This window comes from Lactuca virosa, chromosome 9 (assembly GCF_052849685.1).
Source record: "Lactuca virosa cultivar CGN04683 chromosome 9, Lactuca_virosa_CGN04683_v6, whole genome shotgun sequence".
NCBI classification, from domain to species: domain Eukaryota; kingdom Viridiplantae; phylum Streptophyta; class Magnoliopsida; order Asterales; family Asteraceae; genus Lactuca; species Lactuca virosa.
Genome location: NC_136434.1, coordinates 15,721,684 through 15,744,842, shown reverse-complemented (window position 1 = coordinate 15,744,842; position 23,159 = coordinate 15,721,684). Strand labels below are relative to the sequence as shown.

General features: G+C 35.8%; 3 protein-coding genes across 6 annotated transcripts; 1 reads left to right on the top strand and 2 right to left on the bottom strand.

Moving 5' to 3' along the window:
- Positions 1-10,160: 10,160 nt before the first annotated feature.
- On the bottom strand, positions 10,161-15,076 carry APG9 (autophagy 9 (APG9)). Of its 4 annotated transcripts, XM_079071052.1 has the most exons (11): positions 14,665-15,076; positions 14,279-14,337; positions 13,538-14,179; positions 13,124-13,444; positions 12,501-12,723; positions 12,226-12,405; positions 11,946-12,152; positions 11,766-11,843; positions 11,568-11,638; positions 11,346-11,456; positions 10,161-11,258 (listed from the first exon to the last, which is right to left on the bottom strand). In XM_079071052.1, the coding sequence occupies exons 3-11, from the start codon at positions 14,104-14,106 to the stop codon at positions 10,418-10,420; spliced, it is 2,601 nt and encodes an 866-aa protein (XP_078927178.1). In that variant the 5' UTR covers positions 14,107-14,179; positions 14,279-14,337; positions 14,665-15,076; the 3' UTR covers positions 10,161-10,417. The 4 variants fall into 4 exon arrangements, with proteins under 4 accessions (XP_078927178.1, XP_078927177.1, XP_078927179.1 ...); XM_079071051.1 differs by having other exon boundaries at positions 14,279-15,076; XM_079071053.1 differs by having other exon boundaries at positions 13,538-14,337.
- A 251-nt stretch (positions 15,077-15,327) lies between these two features.
- On the top strand, positions 15,328-18,434 carry CDT1A (CDT1-like protein A). Its single transcript, XM_079071055.1, has 7 exons — positions 15,328-16,427; positions 16,511-16,630; positions 16,725-16,959; positions 17,055-17,606; positions 17,721-17,916; positions 18,006-18,096; positions 18,185-18,434. Exons 1-7 carry the CDS (start codon positions 16,087-16,089, stop codon positions 18,240-18,242), a joined length of 1,593 nt encoding a protein of 530 aa, XP_078927181.1. The 5' UTR covers positions 15,328-16,086; the 3' UTR covers positions 18,243-18,434.
- A 541-nt stretch (positions 18,435-18,975) lies between these two features.
- Positions 18,976-22,716, bottom strand: LOC145136941 (1-aminocyclopropane-1-carboxylate oxidase homolog 1-like). The gene is made up of 2 exons (XM_079071056.1): positions 22,161-22,716; positions 18,976-19,637 (listed from the first exon to the last, which is right to left on the bottom strand). Exons 1-2 carry the CDS (start codon positions 22,670-22,672, stop codon positions 19,064-19,066), a joined length of 1,086 nt encoding a protein of 361 aa, XP_078927182.1. The 5' UTR covers positions 22,673-22,716; the 3' UTR covers positions 18,976-19,063.
- Positions 22,717-23,159: the final 443 nt, after the last annotated feature.

Below are 23,159 nucleotides of genomic sequence, written 5' to 3'. Positions count from 1 at the left end.
AGAAATGATCTTAGGTTGCCTTTTTAGAGATGATTTCACCAAAGAGAGCCCTATGTGTGTTGCATGAGTGTAAAGGTCGGACCTTTACGTGATTATTGTGAATGGGGAAGGCAGATCTATAGGTTAGAGAAGCGGATCTGACCTCAGAAGGTCATTTGAGTGTTGCATGGACGCTACTCGCCGAGTTCATAAGTGGAGTCGACGAGTCGAGTTGGGGTTGCCCCGCGATTCGTGACAGGTGTAACCCGTCGAGTGAAGGGATTACTCGACGTGCCAAGTGAGGCTAGAAGGATTCCGAGGACCCGCATGGACTCGCCGAGTCGCCCATGTGCACTCGACGAGTCGGGTCAAAGTTTGACCGTTGACTTCAGTTGACCTTAGGGTTTTGGTCAAGCTGATTAAGGAGAGTTCAGGGAGGAGTAGGATGGCCTTCTACCCAATCTTTAGAGATGAGGCTATGAGAGGGTATTGATCAGGAATGTTATTCGTATGATAGGAGGAGGCTAGGTCGGGACGTCAAGCACGAGAGTTTATCCGACTTCGTACGAGGTGAGTCTTCTCACTATACTGTACCTATAGTGGTACCTATGTGTGACCGGAAGGTCTTATATGCGATGAGATGTATGTGCTGTATGCTGTTATATGATATGTATGTGTTATGTATGTTATGAATGATAAGGACCGGAAGGTCATCATGATGTGGACCGGAAGGTCGGGATGATATGGACCGGAAGGTCATTACGGGTAGGGCCGGAAGGTCTACCAGGGTTGTGGGACGGAAGTCCTCTGAGACACAGTGACCGGAAGGTCTTATAGCCTTGAGTGGCGTATGTGCGTATGTGGTATTTTGGGGAACTCACTAAGCATTTATGCTTACAGTTGTTGTGTTATGTGTTTCAGGTACTAGCGAGGATCGCGGGAAGACGCCGACATGATCCGTACACACTCATGGAGTTTAGGTCTTGAGATTCTGGGATATGTTTTGTTATGATAACATTGGATACATTATGTTTTGATATTACCTTATGAATAAAAGTATGTTTTAAAAATGAAAAATTGTTTTGCAAATTTACGTTGTTACACATACAGTAAGGAATCATAAAGTTAGCATTATAGGCCCCCTATCTACTGAATGTACTAGACTCGACTGCTCTGTGTGTCGTTTGAAAAGATGTAAGTTTTCCCTAGTTTATAACTATCTTGACTGGAAAATAGTTTGCATTAACTTTCAAGCGGAATTGTTACAAAATGAAAGTATTTGGAAAATATAAGTACTCAGTTGTCTTATGAACTGACATCATGCAGTACTGATTTACCTTAAAACATGTTTGTTTTATTAAGGTCATAATGTGATGAATAGTCCCCATACTATACGCTCTCCCTGCAAGAGATTCTGGGAACCAAACGCGACTTCGGCAAACCAGTTGCTGAGCCGTGAAGTAGGGTCACATTTAAGTTATACGATCATGTACACCCAATTTAACTATCACCTTTTGTTTAGAACAATGAGTTAGTGATTCATTGGTATAATTAGATCCTGTAATGTTCATATGCTATAGCATCTTAGTATGTTTGTTTTGTTATAGTATATTAGTATGTTTGTTCTGAAGTATTGTATCTACCTCCCTGTTTCTCTTTATAGTATGTTCTAGCATCTAGTATGAACTGAACCTCTAAACTATACCCCTTATAGTTTACTAGTATTTTACTTGAACTGTTATTGAAAAGACTCATTTTACTACTAAGTTATGCTTGTACTTTAAAAATGGAGTTTTGTTAAACTATAAAGTAACATAACTTTAAAAGAGTTTTTGAAATGTTTTGATCACTTATTAAAGACATAAGCAATCTTTTGAAAAATGTTTATAACAAACCATTACACAATTATCATTGTGTTCAACTTGTATCCCCCCTAAAAGCATTTAAAACAGTTAAAAGATTCATTACAGGGGTATGAACTCACCTTATGTGGGTGATTCAAAGAATATGCGCGTAAGGATGAGAAGTTCCACGAATGAAGTCCCGAGACACAAACGAGTCCTAAATGACATATATGGCATGTATTGTCATGAATATAGTGTTTATAAGCAACTATATGAAAGGAAACACCCTTAGGGACTTGGACTAAGTGATGAAATCACATGTGATTCATCAAAGGGATGTTTATAGCCAAGAAATTGTGTTTACGGCCATGGGTTTACGGCCATGGAGATTTGGGCCGTAAACTCATGGTAAAAGGTGCATAAGAGGGTGTTTGAATGCTAGGGAAACTTGAGGGACTATTGCTCTACAAGAAGATGAGCAAAACTAACCTTTTAGGAGGTGTTGAGGTGTTTACGGCCACCCCAAAAGTGTATGGCCGTAAACTCTCCAAATGGTGTCATTTTGGGTCTTAAAGGCAAGGGTTCTCAAAGGTTCATGTGTCCCAAAGGATAGCTAGTGTCTAGAAGTGTTTAGGGCTCAAAACTTGGCCATAATTAGGGTTTACGGCCAAGAGAGATTGCTCCTGGCCGTAAACTCTTGGTAAATATGCCTAGATTGTTGTTTCAAGACTATGATCTAGTGAATAACATGCCTAAATAGATGATAGATGTAAAACTCACACTTTTGAGGGCCTTAGATGTGTTTACGGCCACCAAGAACAAGTGTGTGTTCTTGGTGTTCTTGGTGAAAGATGAAGATCTAGCAAAAGTCGATTTCCATGGATAAAATCAAAGGGTGATTCATGAGTAAGAAGGATAATCAACAACTAGAGGGAAGAATCACTTACTTTTTGAAGATCGGGAATGAAAATCTCGATGATACTTGAGAGAGAATGGAAGTGTTCTTGAGTTGAAAGTGTAATAATGAAGGAAAAGTGAAGGAATGGAGACTTATAGGGGAGATTACGGCCAGCCTTGACTTTATGGCCGTAAACTCATGTGCTTTGGCCGTGAACTCCTTTTTGGTGGTCTTAAGGCTTGAATGTTGCACAGTGTCTCTAGCAGGTACATTCTAACACTCATTCCTTAAGTGTACTAGGCTTAAAACCCAATAGAATGACCCTTAACAAGGCTAGAACTCATTAGAAATGAGTCTGACACTTAGTTGAGTTGAATGGTTGGACTTTACAAGGCAAGAATTTTTGGGTTGTCACAAAACATTTTGAATGATGGAAAGTAGGAGACGACAATGTGAAATTGAAAAAGTGAAACATTGGATTTGGGAGGTGAAATGACAAAATTTATAGTAAGTTTAGAAAACAAAATGAAAAGAGTTAAGGTGTTGTTTGTTTTTTCAAAGACAAATGGTTTGCAGTTTGTGGACCATACATGCAGACTTCTGCAGTAGAAGAGGTGGACTAAGGTGATGTTTTTTTTTTTTTTTTATAAAAAACCTCTTCAAACCTCTTTGTGATGTGCGGCGCAGCACACACGCAACACTTTTTACCACGCAACAGTTTGTTTTTCTAAAGTCTTCGGAGTAAAAAATTGTTGTCCGTGTGTTGTTTGGGACAACACTTGCCTTCCCTCTTCAAACCTTTAAAAAAATAATAAAAAAAAATCGGACTGACCCCTAAAAAAAAGCGTCGTACCCTTTCTTTTTCTTCCCTCGACGAGTGCTTCATCTCCGATCGACATCTTCAATCGTTGCAACCTCCTCCCCGTGTGGCTGTCTCCTTCCCGATGTAGTCGTCGTCGCTGGTCAGTCTTCGATCGACATCAAGGTTTTTTTTTCCGTTTATTGTTGCTGAAGCAAAGACTCTGTCATGCTTCATATGTTTTTATTCTTGCTGATATCTTTATTCTTGCTGAATCTTGATTCTGATTTATATTTGCTGAAATCAGCAACATATGCAAGTATATGCTGATTTTTCATGCTAATTTGTTGAGTATAGTTCTTGTTGTGTTGAAATGTCAATAATCTTTGCTGAAAAAATCGTTAGTTTCATTCATTGAATTTATTGTTATGGTGAATTGGATGTCTAAAGAGTGGGATAAATGTGTATGCATCTAGTGGTGATAATTTAAGAGGGAAACAAGTTGTGCACTACAGGTGCTCGATGAAATGCTTGAGAGAATATTGAAGTTTAATTTAATTGCATGTCGTTTGATCTTGCACATCTCTAGTAACAAATGCAATAGTCAAATGGTCTATGCTTGTAATCAGAAGTATGATGGTAAAAATATGATGTATTTATGCCCTTTGAAATCACACTTGTATTTGTGGAGCAGGTGAAACAAAAGCAAACAGGAGCCAAAAGAATGTTGCTCCAAGTGTTGAATCAAGTTTTTGTGAAGGATTCCAAATCAAAAGCAATTTGAAGCAATTCACAAGGATGTTATTTAGCTAAAACAATGTAATTTTAATGTTAATTCATTTAATTTGTAAATAGTGTCTAATAGTATTGAATGTTTTTATAAAAAAATGTAATGAATTTTATTTCAATGTTGTAAGACTAAAATTATTAAAAATTTTGTGTTGAAAAACTATTTTAATTTTGTAAAATTAGTTTATTTAAATTTTAGTTTATTGCAGCAGTATGCAGAGGTTAAAAAACAAACAAAATTTTTATTACAGGTTGTAGCCGTTTGGTCCACCTATTCTGCTGCAGAGGGTTGCAGAGGTGGTCCGCAGACTTCTTAAATTTTCGCTTCAAAAAAACAAACAACACCTAAATTTCTGCAGTCTGTAAGAAAAGACTATTTTTTCTTTTAAATCTACAGGCTGCTAAAATAAACTAAAACTAAAATAGAATGACTTTTGTTAATTTAGAAGACATTTTCAATAATTCTAATATAACAACTACAACCACCTTTTTTTCAATATTTATCACAAATTAGTTGTCCATTTTATGACAAAAAATAAGTAAGTTAGTAAAATATTTTGATAAGTTTTATAATAAATTTGATTTTTTTAGTTATTGTTACAAAAAGTCGTTGGATAAATATGCGAAAAGTTATTTAAAATATAAATACCAAAAAATTGTGTGAACAAATAACAAGTTTATTAAGCTAAAATAATTAAAATAACATAATTACACATAGATTTAAAAAATAAAAAACAATATATTTTATTGGGAAATCTGCGGAAAAGTTCCAAAGTTTTGCCCCAGTTTATGATTTAGTCCCAAATTAAATTTCGTTAATGAAAAGGACAGGTTACCGGCTATTGCACTCATTTTTTTTTTGGAAAGGGAACTTCCCTAACGAAGGTTTCTGGGCCAACTTTCACGCACTGACTAATCCCCCGCTGCGAACATTAGGCTATGCCTCATGCCCTGGAGTCACTGCAGGCGAACCTCCATGGCCACATGGGCTGAGTAGTGCTAGGATTTGAACATGGGTCAATAGGTTATCCACCATATCTTCCACATGTCTTACCAAGTCACAGGGGCTGAGTAGCACTCACTTTAGCCCTTTGAACCGGTAAACCTTTGATTAGCCGGTTACCCAAGTTTTTAAATCTCTCTTATGTGTTTCTCCTTCTCCCCCTTTTTTTCTCTCATTTTATTTGCAGGTGGGTAACCGAAACTGTGAAGATGAACAAGAATATACCTTTATTTCTCTCGTTTGTTCACCAAGGCCATATGGAGTTTCTCTCATTTGATTTGCAGGTGGGTAACATGTGAGATGGTGGTGTTCTACGGGAGGAGATATGAAGATGGTGGTGTTCTACAAGCTTCTCAACACTGATCTGCTCAAATGTGTCGATTGGGTGATTGAAATCAACCCATATATACACTCGATCCTATTCGTCTTCAAAACAATCCATCATCTTCCTAATGTCTAATTTCCTTTTTTTTCTGATTCTGATTCATAATTAGGATTTTAGGTTACCCTCCATTAACCTTCCCTGTCACCCACTCCTCTATAAAAACCCCTCCATGGTGGTGTTCTACAAGCTTCTTAACACTGATTTGGTCGAACTTTTTCCCTGGTTAATGGTCCATAAAACGGGGCGGAATTGGAAGTCGGAGTTAGTGATGTCGGTGGAGTGGGAGGTGGAAAGGGTTGAAGCAACTGGATTCCAACGTTTCTTTGTACATTGAAGGGTGGTTTAAGGGCGGAAACAGGGACAGATGAAGAAGGTTGTCTCATCAATGGTGAAGTCGGAATGAAATTGGGATGGGGGAAGGGTTGTCACGATATGGTAATGGAATTGGTTTTGAGTTGTGGTAAGTCGGAATGGAATCGAAGAATCCTCAGGTACATCTGTTGACCGGGAGTTGGTCAAACCTAGTTCCAATGGTCCTTTAATTACAACAGATGTAGGTACAACTTCAAGTTCACTAACAAAGCTCATCATTTTCTCGGAAGCACCTCTAATGGCAGAAACTTCTTGAGGGGGATAAAAAGCATCTTTTACATAAACTTCAGTTTGTGGGTTCTTGAATAGACCCGTGATTGACCTAATAATTTCTTTGATTGTTGAACATCTTTTACAGAAACTGCAATTTGAGTCATGGATCGACCTATGGTTGTATGTTTGTTCCATGAGTCTTTTTAAGAGCATGTTTGCTATATTGTTGTTTCCTTATTATTTAACACATATATTATCAATAGATATAGAGATAAGAAATGTATTGAATATATGTGTTTGTAGAAGAGTGAATGAGAGATTACCACAGGAAGCAACAGATTCTTACTCATATCTTACTTCCATGTGAAAAGGTAACCTGGGGGAATGAGTAACCTGTTGAAAAGGTAAAAATAGTTAAAGTGATTACATTACCCGATTTTCTCTCCTTTTTCGTTAATGAAATTTAATTTAGGACTAGATCATAAACTTGCCCAAAACTTTGAGATTTTTCTGGAGATTTCTTTATTTTATTTGTAAACTTATTTCTAAAATAAACTTATTGCAAATGTTTACATGGCAAAGGAATTAAAATAGAAATTGTCGCTAATGAGTCATCATGAAATGAAGTTTGACAGTTTTTCATTTATTTTTTGCCCACAAGAGAATAGTCCAAACGTGTTATTATTAATTTTTTTTTGCCTTTAGAATTAGTGGAAGGGATAAGAAGAGGCTAGAATACATAGGTCCATATTTACGTTAAGAGGATGACACGAAGACCTTTTTAGGTCTACAGTCTTCCAAAAAACAAACAGTTTGCGGGACCAAACGTTTGCGTGATGTTTGTGTGGCGCATACATAAGAGGTCTAGAAGAGCTTTTGCAAAAAAAAAAAAAAAAAAAAAAAAAACAAACACCACCTTAAAGTTGAGGAGCAAAAATGATAAGTGGCGAGGAGGATTAAATTAAGTCATTTTAAAAGTTTGTATTTTAATTTTAATTCTTAAGTTTGGTCCACTACAAGTTTATAATATATAATATATTTATAAAAATATAAAATTTATAAAAATTGATTTATAATTAAACAGGTTATATCCGAGTTGAAAGTCTTGACCATAACCAAATCCGTTTAATTTTTGTGTCGTGTCGTATCAACCCGTTTACTTAATGTGTCAAAATCTCTCACCCAAACCCGCTAATTTTGTGTAGGGTTCGTGTAGGATTGTCGTGTCGTGTCATGTTTTTTCAGGTCTAATTGCATCGATTGAATAATATACTCAATTGTGACAAGTTTAGAAAACATTTCCTAATGTGAATAATTTTAAACTAAAATCCATAGAAATATTTAACAATGCATGGACTTGGAATCTAATATGACACCCAACGAAAAGGATAAGTGGCGAGGAGGATTAAATTAAGTCATTTTAAAAGTTTGTATTTTAATTTTAATTCTTAAGTTTGGTCCACTACAAGTTTATAATATATAATATATTTATAAAAATATAAAATTTATAAAAATTGATTTATAATTAAACAGGTTATATCCGAGTTGAAAGTCTTGACCATAACCCAATCCGTTTAATTTTTGTGTCGTGTCGTATCAACCCGTTTACTTAAATGTGTCAAAATCTCTCACCCAAACCCGCTAATTTTGTGTAGGGTTCGTGTAGGATTGTCGTGTCGTGTCATGTTTTTTCAGGTCTAATTGCATCGATTGAATAATATACTCAATTGTGACGATTTTAGAAAACATTTCCTAATGTGAATAATTTTAAACTAAAATCCATAGAAATATTTAACAATGCATGGACTTGGAATCTAATATGACACCCAACGAAAAAAATGATGTTCGATAAATCAAAGCTTGAATACCATAATAACACAATCTACGTTCTTCTAATAAATAAATGGGTTTCCGGGCGCCTACTGTGACTTCTTGTTTTGTAAGGATATAAGGGGAGTGTTTGTCCTCTGAGCAATATGCTAAGATACCGAAATCCATAACATACCCTCTCTTGGCCAACTCCTAGTTGAACTCCCAAAACTTGAACACAGGACCTCCCATATAAGATCCCAGTGCCTTACCCGGTAGACCACTAGTCAACTCTTAGTTAAAACACCAAGACTTGAACACTGGACCTCCCATATGGGAGGTCAATGCGTTACCCACTCAACAACTATTTAACTCTTAATTGAAACCACCAAGACTTGAACACCCAACCTCCCATATGAGAGGCCGATGTCATATCCTCTCATTGGCAGCTGTTTGAAACCCCCAGACTTAAATATTGAACCTTTCTTTTAGTGTGGGAACATATTGAATCACAATTTTACAAGATAAGGACAAACCTTGTACTCACAAGATGCAAACACCAAACACGTTAATATGTTTGATATCGACTCAATATGAGTGATGTGATCGGTAGCAAATTTTAAAGTGAGACCTTACACAAGAAAATGAAAGGAACAAAGAACAACACATGTGAATCATGCACAATTAAGAGAGTGTGAGTCAAGTAGGGACCATTAAGTCGTTTGTAAACATGGTGGCAATTTTGGTGTTTTTAAGTGTTGAGCATGACCAAATTTAACGAATGAGGAAAATGGTGGTATCTTTCAAACTTCTAATACAAAATTGATTATAAAAGTTGATGGAATTAGGTAGAGGTGCCCAAGGACCAAAGTCTATTTGGCTTGATATATTAGTTATAACTTATATATTACAAATTAAATTCATTTACTTTTATAAGAAAGAAGGGGATGCGTAAAGAAATATATAACTAAGATGAAAGAGAATATTTTATGGTGACATTTTCTTATTCTAGCGTCTTGCTATTTTATATATGGGTCCGTTAAAAAAAAAGTACATTGTATTCAAATGAAAAATCTAGCTATAGAGATTTGATTCTTAAATTATTACTAATTTACACAAGTTTTTAAATTTAGATCATTACAGGAAAAAAAAAAGATGTAGTTCATTTAAGACCATTTTATATCTATCCCAAAAAGTTTATTTAAAATAAAAATATGCCAATTAACATAGCAAAAAAAGTTCTCATTTTGTAACCTTGTAACTGTGCCAACAAATAATCTTGAAATCAGGCCTAACCGCAGATAACCATGTCTAGACGAACCCCGGTCATAACTCATAAGTAGGGCTTCGATGCAAAACCATTAACTCACATTGAGACACCAAGCTTGATCAAGTCTTGCCAGACCCGACCCAGACCGTGGGCAACCCTAGCCGTCGCCCAAGACCCACGTCTCTAAAGGACCCAAAATTCCTAGAGTATATAATATATATAGAGAGAAAATTTTAACTTGTCTAAAAATGATATGAAAAGTATTATTATTATTATTATTATTATTTTAATTAGTTGTCTTTGTAATCTTATGGCTATATTTGTGTGTGTGTGTTTTCTTTTATTTATTTATTTATTTATATAATATTAATAGTGAATTTCATAATGGTGCATCTATTTTCAATTTAATTTTTATTATATTTATGACTTTGGGGCCTATTTTTTTTTATCGCCTTGGATCCACTATATCTTTGCACCGGCCTGAGTCTTGCAAGCCCTAGGCTAGAACCATGCTCGGTTTGAGTCTCAGACCTAGACTTTGTTTTGCACTCAACTACAACAACAATAGCTATGCTCCAATTCATGTAATGTCATGAGGCAAGGAATGTTAGATTTACTATATAATCTTTACATGTATGCAGGGTAGTAATACTTGAAATATAGTAATAATAAGTCAACCCATTGGTATCCCTACTAGCAACAAAGTGCATTAAGCCGAACAGATGCTTAAAACGGACTAAATATGCAAACTTGGTTTCTTTATAGAATATACGCTTAAAAAAAGAACTATTCAAAAACCAAAAGCAGAACACGACCAATTTTATATACAATGCAATATATCATCAAACTTCATGATAGTACGAGAGATCAACAAATCATCAATCGGTTAACTGTTTTCTTGTTACTTTAAAGTGACTGTACCCTTAAATCTTAATCACTTTCTAACAAACATTTTCGACTTCAATTTCCTAATTGATTTATATACAACAAAGAATTTCCAACAGTTTCTTTGCAAAAGATCACAAATTTAAACCAGAAACACATCCACACATCGAATCATTCTATGGTTCTTGGTGGGCTTTGAGAGTGTCTATCATAAATATCATCAAAAGGAAGATCAAAATTTCCTCCTTCAATATCATCCATATAAAACGTCCTTGATAATAATCTGTTTTCACCCCTCCAATCAAACTGCTGATGATCATGTTCCTCAAAGCTTCTTTCCGAGATATTATCATTGTAGTCATTGTAATCATCCCGAGTGAAGTTCGGAGGCTCAATAAAGCTCGTCTGAGGTCCCACCCCTCGCGGGCCATCGCCCCGAGCCCACCACTGACTCCTGCCCGCCTGCCCGATGCTGCCCGAGTCATGATGTTGCAACACACTTCCACGTAAAAGAGGAGCAGATGTTGATGTGTCCATGTTACTCCCTGCCCGATCATCGAAAAAGCTTCCCCAGTTTTCATCATACGGGACCCGGTCCCGACCCAGGTCAGGCGGGTCCCACACGTTTGCCAGACTTTCTTCAACATCAACCTGCCCGGATTCCATGTCTTGTTGACCGATTGTTGTATGATGATGATGATGATGGTGAGCGGATGATGTGTGGTACCAGTCTAGAATGTAGGGGTGGTTCTTGTGGACAGGGTCAATGAGCCACATGCAATCGAGTTGATAAGCACTTCTTGAAATGTTTGGGCTTCTTGTGTCCCTTGAAAAGTAGCTGTTTGGGTCACCTTGGCCTCGAGGAGCCCATTGTTGCATATGGTCCGGGCCCATGTAGCCCCCTGGCCTTATACCCTGTTCTTGAAACTTTTGCTCTTTGAATGTTTTCAGAGTTGAAAGAAACTGCTTTCCATCTGCGCTTGGTTCCCATGATGGATAGCTACTCTGAAAGCTGCACCATTTTTTTTAAAAAAGATATTGTTAGTCATTGGACGAGGGTATTTCAGACATTTAACACAAACTTGAGGATAGGGAATACCTTAGGAATGATTTCTCCATTTTGCCCTGGGAGCTTCTGTAAGTTCGGGAGGCATTATGTGGCGATCCGTACTTGATATTACCATGCTTTTGGAAGTTGAATGTACTAAAGCTGCAGAAATATATAATTATGGATTTTTTTTATATGTAGAAATTTTAACAAATGAGAAAAATAAAAATTCTGTAACTTAAAAGAGAGAACTTTTTTATGGAGCATACAAACCTACAAACATGGCCAACTCCTTGAACATCAACAGTGAAGTCAGCAATAAACTGCAAAATATCATCAACCCGCTGCAGCATTGAAAAAGTTATATTTAAATTCCATTTTTGAGAGCACTATATCATTTAAAGGGCATTTTAGACATTTTAACAATGAATCCGGTCAAAATATTGCATTCTACATGAGATGGAGGGATACCTTTGGTACTACAAAGATAAGCAAGAATGGAGTTAAAAAGATTGAGGCCATCTCCTCCAGCAGCATCTTCCCAGTGTACTGCATAATAAAATACTTTGCCAAGTCAGCAACATGGTAACAAATAAAAGACATAAATGCCCTCCTCATCCTAATCAGTGTATATAGCTCTCAATGGGTTACCTGAAAAAGAGTTTCAAACTCCACTCGAACATATTCGGTGTTTTCTTTTCCACGCCATCTTTTAGGCATATAATGAGTATGTTGGACAACAAGAGACATAGTGCCATGTGGATCGAGTACAAGAAGCTCATCTGAAACAGCAGCTCGACTAATAGCAGTGATAGCTCCAAAAACAGCTCCATACCAAAACAGATTACGCCCAAAGATCTACAAACAAAACATGAACACCTTCAGTCAAAGCAAATCAATTTGACTTTAATCATGTGTAAAAAAACATTACATGGCCTTCAAGCAGAGACTCCTCAAGGAAAGCAATGATGATCAAGATTGCAGCAAAGCCACCCGAGACAAAAGATACAAACTTTGCAACGATTGATAGAATTGGAGATGGGAATTGTTTTAAATAATCTGAAGCGTGTGTAACACTGCTGTTGATTCGGTGCTTGAACAGATGATCCACCTTAAAGAACATAAGATTTCAGATAAAAAAAAAACATTAATGGCAAAGAAAAGAATTGTCATAATAAATAAACAAAGATTAAGGGAAAAGATTACCTCGTTGAATTCACGGAATATCCATTTTGAAAGATTTGACCATCTTCTTGATGAAGCTGTACTAGGATGATTGTAGAACTGTTCAGCATGTCTTAGAAAAAGATACACAAGCATAAACACAACCAGAAATGGAGAGAGGAGAAGCATTGCAATCCCAACTACCATTAACCTTTTCTTTAAGGTATTGCGATCGCTTACAAAGTCCTTTCTGATACAAAAGTTTCTGCACAAGATTTTATATAATTTTAGCATACACAACTAACTTAAGGGTTGTTTCTTTTTGACTTAATGAGCTTAAGGGTTTAGGGTCTTAATCCGGATTCTGGATAGCTATACATGACTGTTTCTTTATTAAGACACCAACCTTTCACATATTTGCCCTTACTTTTTTACCTTCCAACTCCTCTCACGATATAACTAATGAATATTGGTAAAACTGATGAATAGTGCAAGTACTGTTTGTTTGAATGTGAGGGTAAAATGGTCATTTAGTCTCATTCGGACACTTTACCAATACAGGACTTAATCTGGTATGCTATATATGTCCGTTTCTTTTTGACTTAATAAAGAAAGAACAAACCTTTCCTATCAAACATAAGTAATTTAAGAGAGAGATCACATACCTATCAAACATGCTATGCAATATGCACCAGTTTAGAGTCCATTCAAGGGTCTTGGTTAGCATGAGGCAATAACGTGTACCATTTGGACCTTTCTTGACGGTGGGCCCCGCACCCGGGACCCACGAAGATATCGGGAAGCTTAGCACCCCTTTGTTCAACATGCCAATCAAATAATTTTCCTTCCTCATCAATCGCATCACAATATCATGAGCAGAAAGATCCTTCACCACACATAACTGCTGTGATTCTTGAATTTGAACTACCTTTTCAAGAATCGATGCCCATGGTGTTGTTTGCATCTCATTGTCAGTCACACCAAGACTTGCAAAAAAAAATTTCAAAAAAGTTAGAAACTTTAGTTATTAAAATCGACAAAACATATCACTTATTAATATGATCACATGCTACAAATACCTGTTAATGTAGAATTGGCGTATTTCTAGTGTATCCTTAAGCTGTACAAAGAACCGTAAAAAGCAAAAGATCCAGTAAACAAATGTGATTCCAAGATAACCAAGGATTACTACTTTAAAAGGCGTTAATGGTGTCAATGGATGTTGATGAAGAGCCTCTTTAGCAAGATCACATGGTTTTATCCCGAATTCAACTGCATCCATTCCACATTTTGCACTTCGAAGACCATTCCAATCAACAAATAGTAAGAAAAAACCAGAGAAACATATGGTAAAAGCCAAGCTCAAAAGTTCAACAATCCACTTAATGATTATGCACCATAGACCTTTTTCACAGTAGTAGCTATAAAGCCTCTCAAAGAAGAGATCTAAATCAGCAATTGGTTTGACTTTCAAGCTTTCACCATTAAGAAGCCCAGAAGGGCTTTCAGAACCTGGACTTGGTGCTCTTTGGTAATCAGACAACTCGATTTCAGGGGGAACATCGTTGACAAATGTTGTATAAGATGATTCTCCAAGCAATTTTTGTTTCAGATTCTGGAGAGCGCCTTTTTGCCCACCAAACATCATTCATATATTATGTTTATAAATATGCATAAACAGAAGCAAGTCGTCCATACCCCAAAATAATTACAAGATGATCCTGAAAAGGGTGAAAAAGCACAAGAGGATCATACAAGACCCCACAAGTTAACATGCCCAATAAGTTTTCAAGTATCTGTTTAGATATAGCATCACTAACCAATTCAATCAAGTTTATGCAATGTCAAGATATTAGATGTATCATTTTCTCTCACAAAACTAAAGTTCCAAGAAATCAGCAGCACCCGGAAAAGATAAAAATCATCAACTCAATAACCAGAATTGCATCACAAGTTAAGAAAAAAAGCAATTCAAGAGTTGCAGAATAATGTAAAAAAAATACAAAGATTGTATCTTTTATAACTATTATGTCATCCAATAGCGAGTTAATGTTCTTGAAAGAAATTTGGGGAATAATCTGTTGTCAGATAAACTAAACCCACATCAAAAGATTCAAGAAATTCCACCTGGGTTGCATAAAACTAGTGTATAATTTGTGCTATTTTCTTGGGAAAGCCTAGATATCAAAACTTTAAAGCAGTTTACCTGTGGGAAGACAAAACGACAAACCACCGTTCACCGAATTTATAGATTGATTATCACAAAGAAATCTTTGCAGTGTAAAGTAAACCCCAGAAACCTTAATCGACGAAACAATGAAACCCCAAAAACGATTGAGCAATTAATTAAGTGTGTGACAAAAAGAAGAAAACGATTGGAAGGAAGGAAGCAGAAAGGAGAGCAAAAGAGAAATCCGGTTGTGATTGCGTGAATGGAAAAATCGAATTTTTTTTTTGTTTTTTGGTTTCTCCCCTTTCTTTCTTTTTTTATGCTGTATATTTCTTTCAGTCCAAGAAGCTTTTTTTTCATCTACTGATTCTCTCTCTCTCTCTCTCTCTGGAGACTTTGATTTAACAAACAAGATGAAGACGTGAGAATGATAATTACTCTTTGTGTTTCCTCGTAATCCTCGTTTACAATTCTATATCCACCGATGTATATCTATCTATCGCCTTCAGATTAAACTAGGCCCAATGGGCTATCAATTAAAACTCATCGTAAATGGGCTGGGCTATGATTCGCCACCAACGGCTAACTATTAAATACCATACCAAAATTAGAATTTAAACCTAATACCCCAACGGTCATAATTTACAACTATATATCAGTACATATATTTTTTTATACCTTTGACAAAAATTGATTATAGTGCTATTTCTCTAGATAAAGGTTCATCAATAGTGGCTGTGAATGTGATCGAAGTGGTGAAGCTTGTGTTTCTCAAAGAAATCGTTACTCGATTACGATACAACAATATAATCAGGTATTTTGCTTTTATTTATTGATTTTTGCAATTTTGTATTTGTTTTTTTTGCAGGGGAAAATATTTAAAGCACAATAAGAATCAACACTGAGAGATTTTTGTAAGTATTTATTGCTAACTTAATCATATCAAATGCTTTTAATTTCAGCAATATAAAAAAGATGCATACATAGAATCAACTTTACAAAATATTCATTTTAAAAAGGTTAAAGGTCAAAAAGTCAAAAAGTCAAAAATCATTAATAGTTTTAGCATATAAAATTACACTTGATTTTTTAGGATGCAAATAAAGCAACATCGGTTTATAGTGGTCAAAATTTAAATATTTAAGATTTGGGGTTAAAACGTGATTTATTTAAATACACGAGATTTTTTGGACCCAAATAAAGAAAACCTTAATTTTGGAGATCCAACTTAAAAGATATAGACTTGAAGGTGTAAAAAAGAAACATAAACAGTTACAAACGCCTCCCCTCCCGCGTCCACGTAGGATTTTGGCGCGAACGCTGACCTGTCAATTACACACGTCTATCTCCCACGTAAGCATTCGCGCCAAAAAGAAAACCCTATTACTCTGCCATCGCTCTCTATCGTTTCCATCTTCACTCGTTTCCTCACAACACACACACACCCCCTCTGAGGAAATGGATTCCGCCGGAGCTTCTTCGTCGCCGTTTGATTCGTTCAAATCAAAGAAAGTCCTTCGCTCCTCCGTCAGCAAACAGCACTCTGCCGATGAAGCATGTGGAACACCAGATCAGAGTCTGTGGAGCTCCAAAACTCCTGAAAAGCCCACATATCCGCCTCGAAGATCTCTCACCCGCCGCCAACCATTGCGTTCACTGCGTCAAGTCAAGGAAGCGGCCAAGCAGCTCCGAAAATCAGATCTGAAGCCTTCTGTTCCCTTTGACCCGTTAGAATCCTCCGATATCCCAAGCGAAACCCCAATCACGAAACCCAAAACCCCCAAAGCCCTTCCAGAAAGGTACATATCATTTTCCCCTCTTTTGAATAGTATTTCTTATATTTCAACTAAATGCTGATGAATCGAGTATTACCCTTGTTTAGGTACGAGATATTGGATAAATTCTTCAATAGCTTGCAATCGTCAATAAGAATTCTTCACTTGAAAGGATCTGCGTCGACGTTTACAAACATTAGCCGTGCGGTTGAGAGTTTAACAGACAGGTATATGAATATAATCGCTCAAAACGTCTATATGGTATGATGGGATTGTGGGCGACTTTGCTAATTTGTTTTTCTGGCGTATTTGATTGTACAGGAGGTTCACCTATCGTCATCTAGCTCAGCTCAAGTTTATTTTACCTGAGGGGATCGAGATAAAGAAGATTCTTCTCCGCGATGACCTCACTAGTTGCATGAAACCAGATCTTGATGTGACTTTGAACTTCAGCATTATTCAGGATGATGAAAAGCTCAAATCAGAGAACAAGAATATACAGATGAAGAAATTGTTTCGATCCCGGCTTGTGAGCTTCCATAAATCAAATCCCGAGGTATTGATTTATTGACTCGCTTGATATTAAATTAGTTTTTTTTATGTATCAAAGTTTACGAGTTGATGTGATTAATAATGCTTCTTTTTAATTAGGGAGATGAAGTTCCAGAGGAGATGTTACCCGAGCCATTCAATCAATCCAGCTGTGTGACATCTTCAAATGCGATGAAAAAACCCAATTTGCGCTCAGTTCAGGATACAGTTTCCCAACAGCAACAGCAGACTGTGGTAGCATCTCATATGCCTCAATCTTTCAAGAGATGTTTCTCAAAGCAAGCTTCTGACCATAGTTCCACCAAAATAGCTTGTGTACCCATGGCTCCATCCCCAATTAAAATGTGTTCAAAGCTACCTGAAACTCCACTCAAGAGCTTTTCAAAGAAGGGAGATGACGGAACTCCAGCCAAGCTTATTTCGACTCCAATCAGTGCTACACCTGCACAAGCAGCTTATCGGCCAGTAAGGAGTATTATGACCCCTGATGATGATGAATATTCAGTCATGTCTCCTACCAAATCAACGCCTAGCAAATTAACAAGGCGTTCAGGTGGCAGAAGATCAATAACGTTTGACACTCCTGTCAAAAGGGCATCTGATGATGATGATGATGATTGTGATATTCTTTCAGGGGATCTCTTTGCATCGGTATGTTTAATCAATTTATGTTTTTCTTGCTTTGGACATTTTGTGTGAATGTTTTTTTTTTTTTTTTTTTTTTTGATGAATTGAATAATAACTTGTTGCTATATCTCTTTTCAGATTAAAGAAAAAGAGCGGAAAGCAAAAGAGGAGAATGATCCAGCAATCTCACATGCTAAATGGAGGAAACAAATGATTGCAGGGTTACCCAAGCTTTTTGACTCTCTTTTGTTTATTTTTCAAAAACGTTCAGTCATCACAAAAGTGGAGCTCATACGCACAATAATCTCATGCCGTTTGGAAATTGTTGATAGAAGTAAGTCTTTTCATGATCATGGTATATATACATATCCTATCAATTTCGTCACTATAAAAGCCCAAATCTAATTCTAATTTTACCTACAGGAGAAGTTGAGGAACAACTCATGTTGTTGCAAGAACTAGCACCTGAATGGATTCATCAGAAAATGGCATCCAGTGGTGATCTTCTCTTCTGGTAAACCCAACAAAATATAATAATAGTATTCAATTTCATTTGCTTCCCTTTAAATCATTCTTAAAGTTAACTTTTCCTTCAAATGCAGTGTTAACAAGATATCAAGCCCAGAGTCAATTCGCACAAGATTATCAGAAGCTAGCTAAGTTGATGCTCGTTAATTAGATTGTAAATATTTTCACCCTTTTATTTTTTTAATTAAAGATTTTGCTAAAAGTTTTAGGTCAATCAGTTATCCTCTTAGTACCTTGTTTAACATCATAGAGATAGTATCTGGTTGGTTGTATGCTGCTTGATATTAATATATGGAATAAAAAAGAAGCATTAACTTTTGTCAATATATGGTTTCATTGTTTTAAGATTCTTGAGGTCGTCGTCCTTTTCTTGTCTCTTTCCTGTAAGAATCATTTAGCATCTGTAAACCTTTCCTTCTTATATACGAGTAAAGAGTTTGATAAGATACACAAGAAACCAATTATTATTATTATTATTGGATCTTTAAAGATGATGCAAAGAGAAATGTTGGAATTTAGAACACCACAACACCCATCATTAGGCACCAACTACTGGGGTGGTGCATCTCCTATGTTAGCTAGAGACATACCCAAAGAATCCTTGGAACAAAAGTACCTCAGATTCAACAGCATCAGGACACACGATGAAATCTTTCCTCCTGTGTTCATACACTTGCCTCAAAACCCTAAACCAAGCAGGAAGGGACCCTTGTTAAAGCTGATATGGCCAGATAAAAAGTCAACCATGAAGAAGAAGAAAAGATGGTTGCCTAAGCTTGACCCAAAGAGAAGATGGCCTCAAGGTTGGTGATCCAAAATCCAATTCTGTAATTTTTTTTTTTTTTTTTTTTCCAATTTCAATAAGTTTGTAAAAAAAAAAAAACAATTTGATTTTTTTATTAAATAATAAAAAGAAACGAGTTACATACAAGCTACAAATTACAATCCGGTTGCTACAGCTTAAAGAAAGGAAGAGATGAGGTACCATCTAGTCCTTTTTCTTTGTAGTAAGCCATATATTCTTTATGGCTGGTTTCACGGTATATAGGTGGGCGGGTTTCTTCTAGAAGCTTCTTTATGGGCCCATACGGCTTATAGTTATTAGCAACGCTTGGATAGAAAAAACAGGCGGCCGATATTCTAGGCCCGATTCGTGCGGCCCGTACCCTGTGTTGAACACTTATGAATTTATCATTTGTGATGAGTTGCATGAGATCTCCGATGTTTACTATGAGTGCCCCTTTGATTGGCTCCACATCTACCCATTGGTTTTTTTGGAGAACTTGGAGACCACCGATAGTGTCTTGAAGGAGAATGGTGAGGAAAGATGGGTCTGAGTGTTTAGTGGCTCCAAGAGTTAGATTTGGCTCAGGGCAAGAGGGGTAGTAATGACAGACGAGAGTTATGGTTTTCATACACTCGATGCTTGTTAGATAGTCTGTCTCAAGGCCTAATGCCTCTGAAAGGAGCTCGGCTAGTGTGTTTTTTAGCTTCATCATCTCTTCCATGTACTTCTTTATTGCTCCACTGCAAGACCGGTTTAAAATCATTATTTTTTTTTGTCAAAAATTAGTAAAATAACTTTAATTGGTATGTTGAAATCACTTTTTATTAATATATGATATATGCCATGCCATGATTTATGTACAAGAATTTGTTTCATTATGGTGTTGACAAAAAAGTTGTTCATTGGTCTCGATCCAGATCTTGTTTCATTGTCTTATTGTCTTTTTAGGACCAAAAAGTTCAATTCTTGTCCTTTTTCATTTTGATCGATTATTTTTTTCTTTTTTTTTAGTAATCATTTTTAATAAAATTATTTAGTAATAATGACAAAATTATAAATAAAATCTCCAATAAAATATTTTGAACTTTTTATCCAATTTGTACACTATTTTACATTTCTCATTTTTTGGAACTACAGGCACAAAAGACCAATTCCCGTATGATTTTGTCAATTTCTAAACGATCTTGTGTCTTCTTTTTAATATAAATGTTTTCGTCAATTTTTTGTAATTGTTAAATGTTTTTTATTTAAAAGATTATAATTTTAATCATTTCTATCATGAAATTGTATTGTAATTCGTAATACTAACTCAAAACAAACTCCAATCGAAATAACATTTTATATAATAACAATTACAAATACAAATATAACTAGAATCTCAAAAATAGTGATAAAATCATTTCAAGAATATGTTTTCAGTTCATCCAAATGGTCGTGCCGTATGAGACATTTTGTCTTGTGAGTTTTGACTAATGTTTTGAAGTTTTTATAGTTTTTGAGCGGAAAAATCAATATTTGAGATAATTTTCATGTTTTAAAATTATAAGTTAAAATTATGTTTTATTTTGTGGGATCTTAGGATCCCGATCCCGATCTTGCAAACCCAAAAATGATTGTACGTGGGATCCTGATCTTGACTTTTGATTTTTAACTTTTTCTTTTTTAAAAGTTTTTATAAACCATAGGTTCCATCCATTAAAAAAAACAAACGTGCTGATTACTCCAAACTATGAATACATTCGTATTATCTTATTCTAATTAAAACATATGTTATTTAGAAGTTTTTTTTATAGAATAACCGTCCAATTATTTATTTGTCACACTCATCATTGTCATTAACAATGATCATGGAAACCGGTGTAACCTTTTACTCGTATTTCAGTCTAGTTTTATACAGATTTCAATCTGTAATGCTTTAATTAGGAACCAAACCGGTACTAGTTAAGAGCCGATTTCAGTCCGGTTATATTGAATTTAAAATATAAGGGGAAATTACTAATCTAACCAAATTTATTAATGACTTATCACTTTTTAGCCAACATTTAGGACTTATTATCAAGGTTGTAGAACTCGTTACTCGGTACCTGTTCGGCCGACTACCGAGCAGTGAGTACCCGGGAGTACTCGGGGAGTACTCGGATTCGGTAATTCATGTAGAAATATTTTTAGGGAAATTATATATGTCAAAATCATAAGTTGATTGAAATATATAACAAAATTAAATATATGTGAATACACAAAAGCTAAAAAACACATAATGGTCTCACTTCGTGAATAATTACTGAAAATTTAAGATATATATATATATATATATATATATATATATATATATATATATATATATATATATATATATAGTAATAATCACATGTGTGTGTTGAATAATAAATCATTAAGTATATTATACATATTAATCACCGTGTTGACCGCGTTTTACAACACTACTCAGTTTAGTAAGGGGTTGATCAGAGAGTACTCGAGATTCTCTAACTCGCATCGATAAGGGGCCGAGTAGCGAGTACTCGGAGGAGTAATCGGCCAACTCGGCGAGTTTTACAACACTGCTTATTATAAAATAGCCATCGAAACCGTAGGTGGTTAAAATGACCTACTGTTTCGTCCATTTACCTACTGTTTTGATTTTAGTATATAAGGATTTTTTTTTTCATTTTTCATTACGAAACCGTAGACGAAAAAATGGTCTACTGTTTCCCAAAGAGTAGATTAAAAATGATCTACTGTTTCGTCTAAAAACCTACGGTTTTGGGGTTTTTTTTGGGTATTTTGACTACTATATCGTACCTAGTATATATTAAAAGAAAAATCTCTTTTAGAATAAAAGTTAGTGTTTTTTTCATCTTAAAAAAAAAAACCAAAACCGTAGGCTTTGGACGAAACAGTAGACCATTTTTGATCTACTCTTTGGGAAACAGTAGACTTCTCAGAGGAAATAGTAGACCATTTTTTCGTCTACGGTTTCGTAATGTAAAATGAAAAAAAAAATCCTTATATACTAAAATCAAAACAGTAGGTAAATGGGCGAAATAGTATGTCATTTTAACCACCTACGGTTTCGATGACTATTTTGTAATAAGTCCTAAATTCTGGCTAAAAAGTGATAAGTCATTAATGAATTTGATTAGATTAGTAATTTCCCAAGATATAATTGTTTAAGGAGTGATTGGTATCTTTTGAGACACGTTTTTGTGAGTTGACTAGTTTTAGTTTTGAACTGTTTGGATCATAAGTTGTTAGAAAAATACCTGAAAGCGTGTGGCAATGCATTAGGATCAAGTACACCATCAGCATAGTGACAAGATATGGAGTCTCTCCAGTTTACTGCTTTTGAGACATAAAGATCTCCATTTGAATAATACTTCACTTTTTGGTCATGCTCACGTGAGTACCACTCCATCTTCACCTCCGGTGGTTGCTCATGAAACCTTCGTATACCTTCTATCATCTCTTCCATAACACCACTCCCTATCCCATGGTTAACCACCTGCAAAATCCCCCAATTCGCCGCCGCGTCCTTTATCTCACCAACAATTTCACCTCGTTTTCCACCTTCTTCAACTCTTTCAAAATCTATCACCGGAACTTTAAGATTCATATCACATAATGTCCCCAGAGACACATTCTCCGGTGGGTGGACGAAAATCTCCGGGATTTTCAGCACACCTGAGTCTAACACTCCTTTCACTCCAGCTTTTGTTTCGTCAAAGTCAACTTTCGCTCTATAGAAATCCTTCCCATCTACTCCCATAGTGGCCATGGTGCTATGAGAGAGAGAGAGAGAGAGAGAGGGTATTAAGTGGGAAAGATGACACCAAGGCCACAATGACCACCTGCAACGTCAAATAGTATCTGGAAAACTGATCTACATGCAAAGAAGGCCCCACTTTCTTGGCTTTGCAAGGCTGATTTTGGATTCATCTCTCCACGCATGCAAACGCAATCTTTTTGGCAGGATTCTGAGAGTAAGAGGTGATGCGGTGATGGTGATGGTGATTTATTTGGATTACAGCAAATTAACAAAACCGTAATAGCTTAAACTAATCAACCCCAATTAATTATTTATGGATACCAACAACAAAAGAAACAAAATTGATCTTACTAACAAGGACAAGTGTGATTGCAAACAAATATTGTTTGGTTTGAAAAGACTAGCACTAGAAACATATCATTTACCGAATCATTTCATTTTGGCCTCACTAAACATAACATGACGATTCACACGGAGATCGATCGATCATACTTTT

Excerpts from the sequence above, each read along its gene's own strand:
- APG9 (XM_079071051.1), bottom strand. The coding sequence starts at position 14,106 with ATGATGTTTGGTGGGCAAAAAGGCGCTCTCCAGAATCTGAAACAAAAA. Across the intron at positions 12,724-13,123 it reads TTGCATAGCATGTTTGATAG|AAACTTTTGTATCAGAAAGG; the intron begins GTATGTGATCTC and ends AATCTTGTGCAG. Across the intron at positions 12,406-12,500 it reads TATTCCGTGAATTCAACGAG|GTGGATCATCTGTTCAAGCA; the intron begins GTAATCTTTTCC and ends ATGTTCTTTAAG.
- CDT1A (XM_079071055.1), top strand. The coding sequence starts at position 16,087 with ATGGATTCCGCCGGAGCTTCTTCGTCGCCGTTTGATTCGTTCAAATCA. Across the intron at positions 16,631-16,724 it reads GTTGAGAGTTTAACAGACAG|GAGGTTCACCTATCGTCATC; the intron begins GTATATGAATAT and ends TTGATTGTACAG. Across the intron at positions 18,097-18,184 it reads AGTGGTGATCTTCTCTTCTG|TGTTAACAAGATATCAAGCC; the intron begins GTAAACCCAACA and ends CTTCAAATGCAG.
- LOC145136941 (XM_079071056.1), bottom strand. The coding sequence starts at position 22,672 with ATGGCCACTATGGGAGTAGATGGGAAGGATTTCTATAGAGCGAAAGTT. Across the intron at positions 19,638-22,160 it reads GCATTGCCACACGCTTTCAG|TGGAGCAATAAAGAAGTACA; the intron begins GTATTTTTCTAA and ends CCGGTCTTGCAG.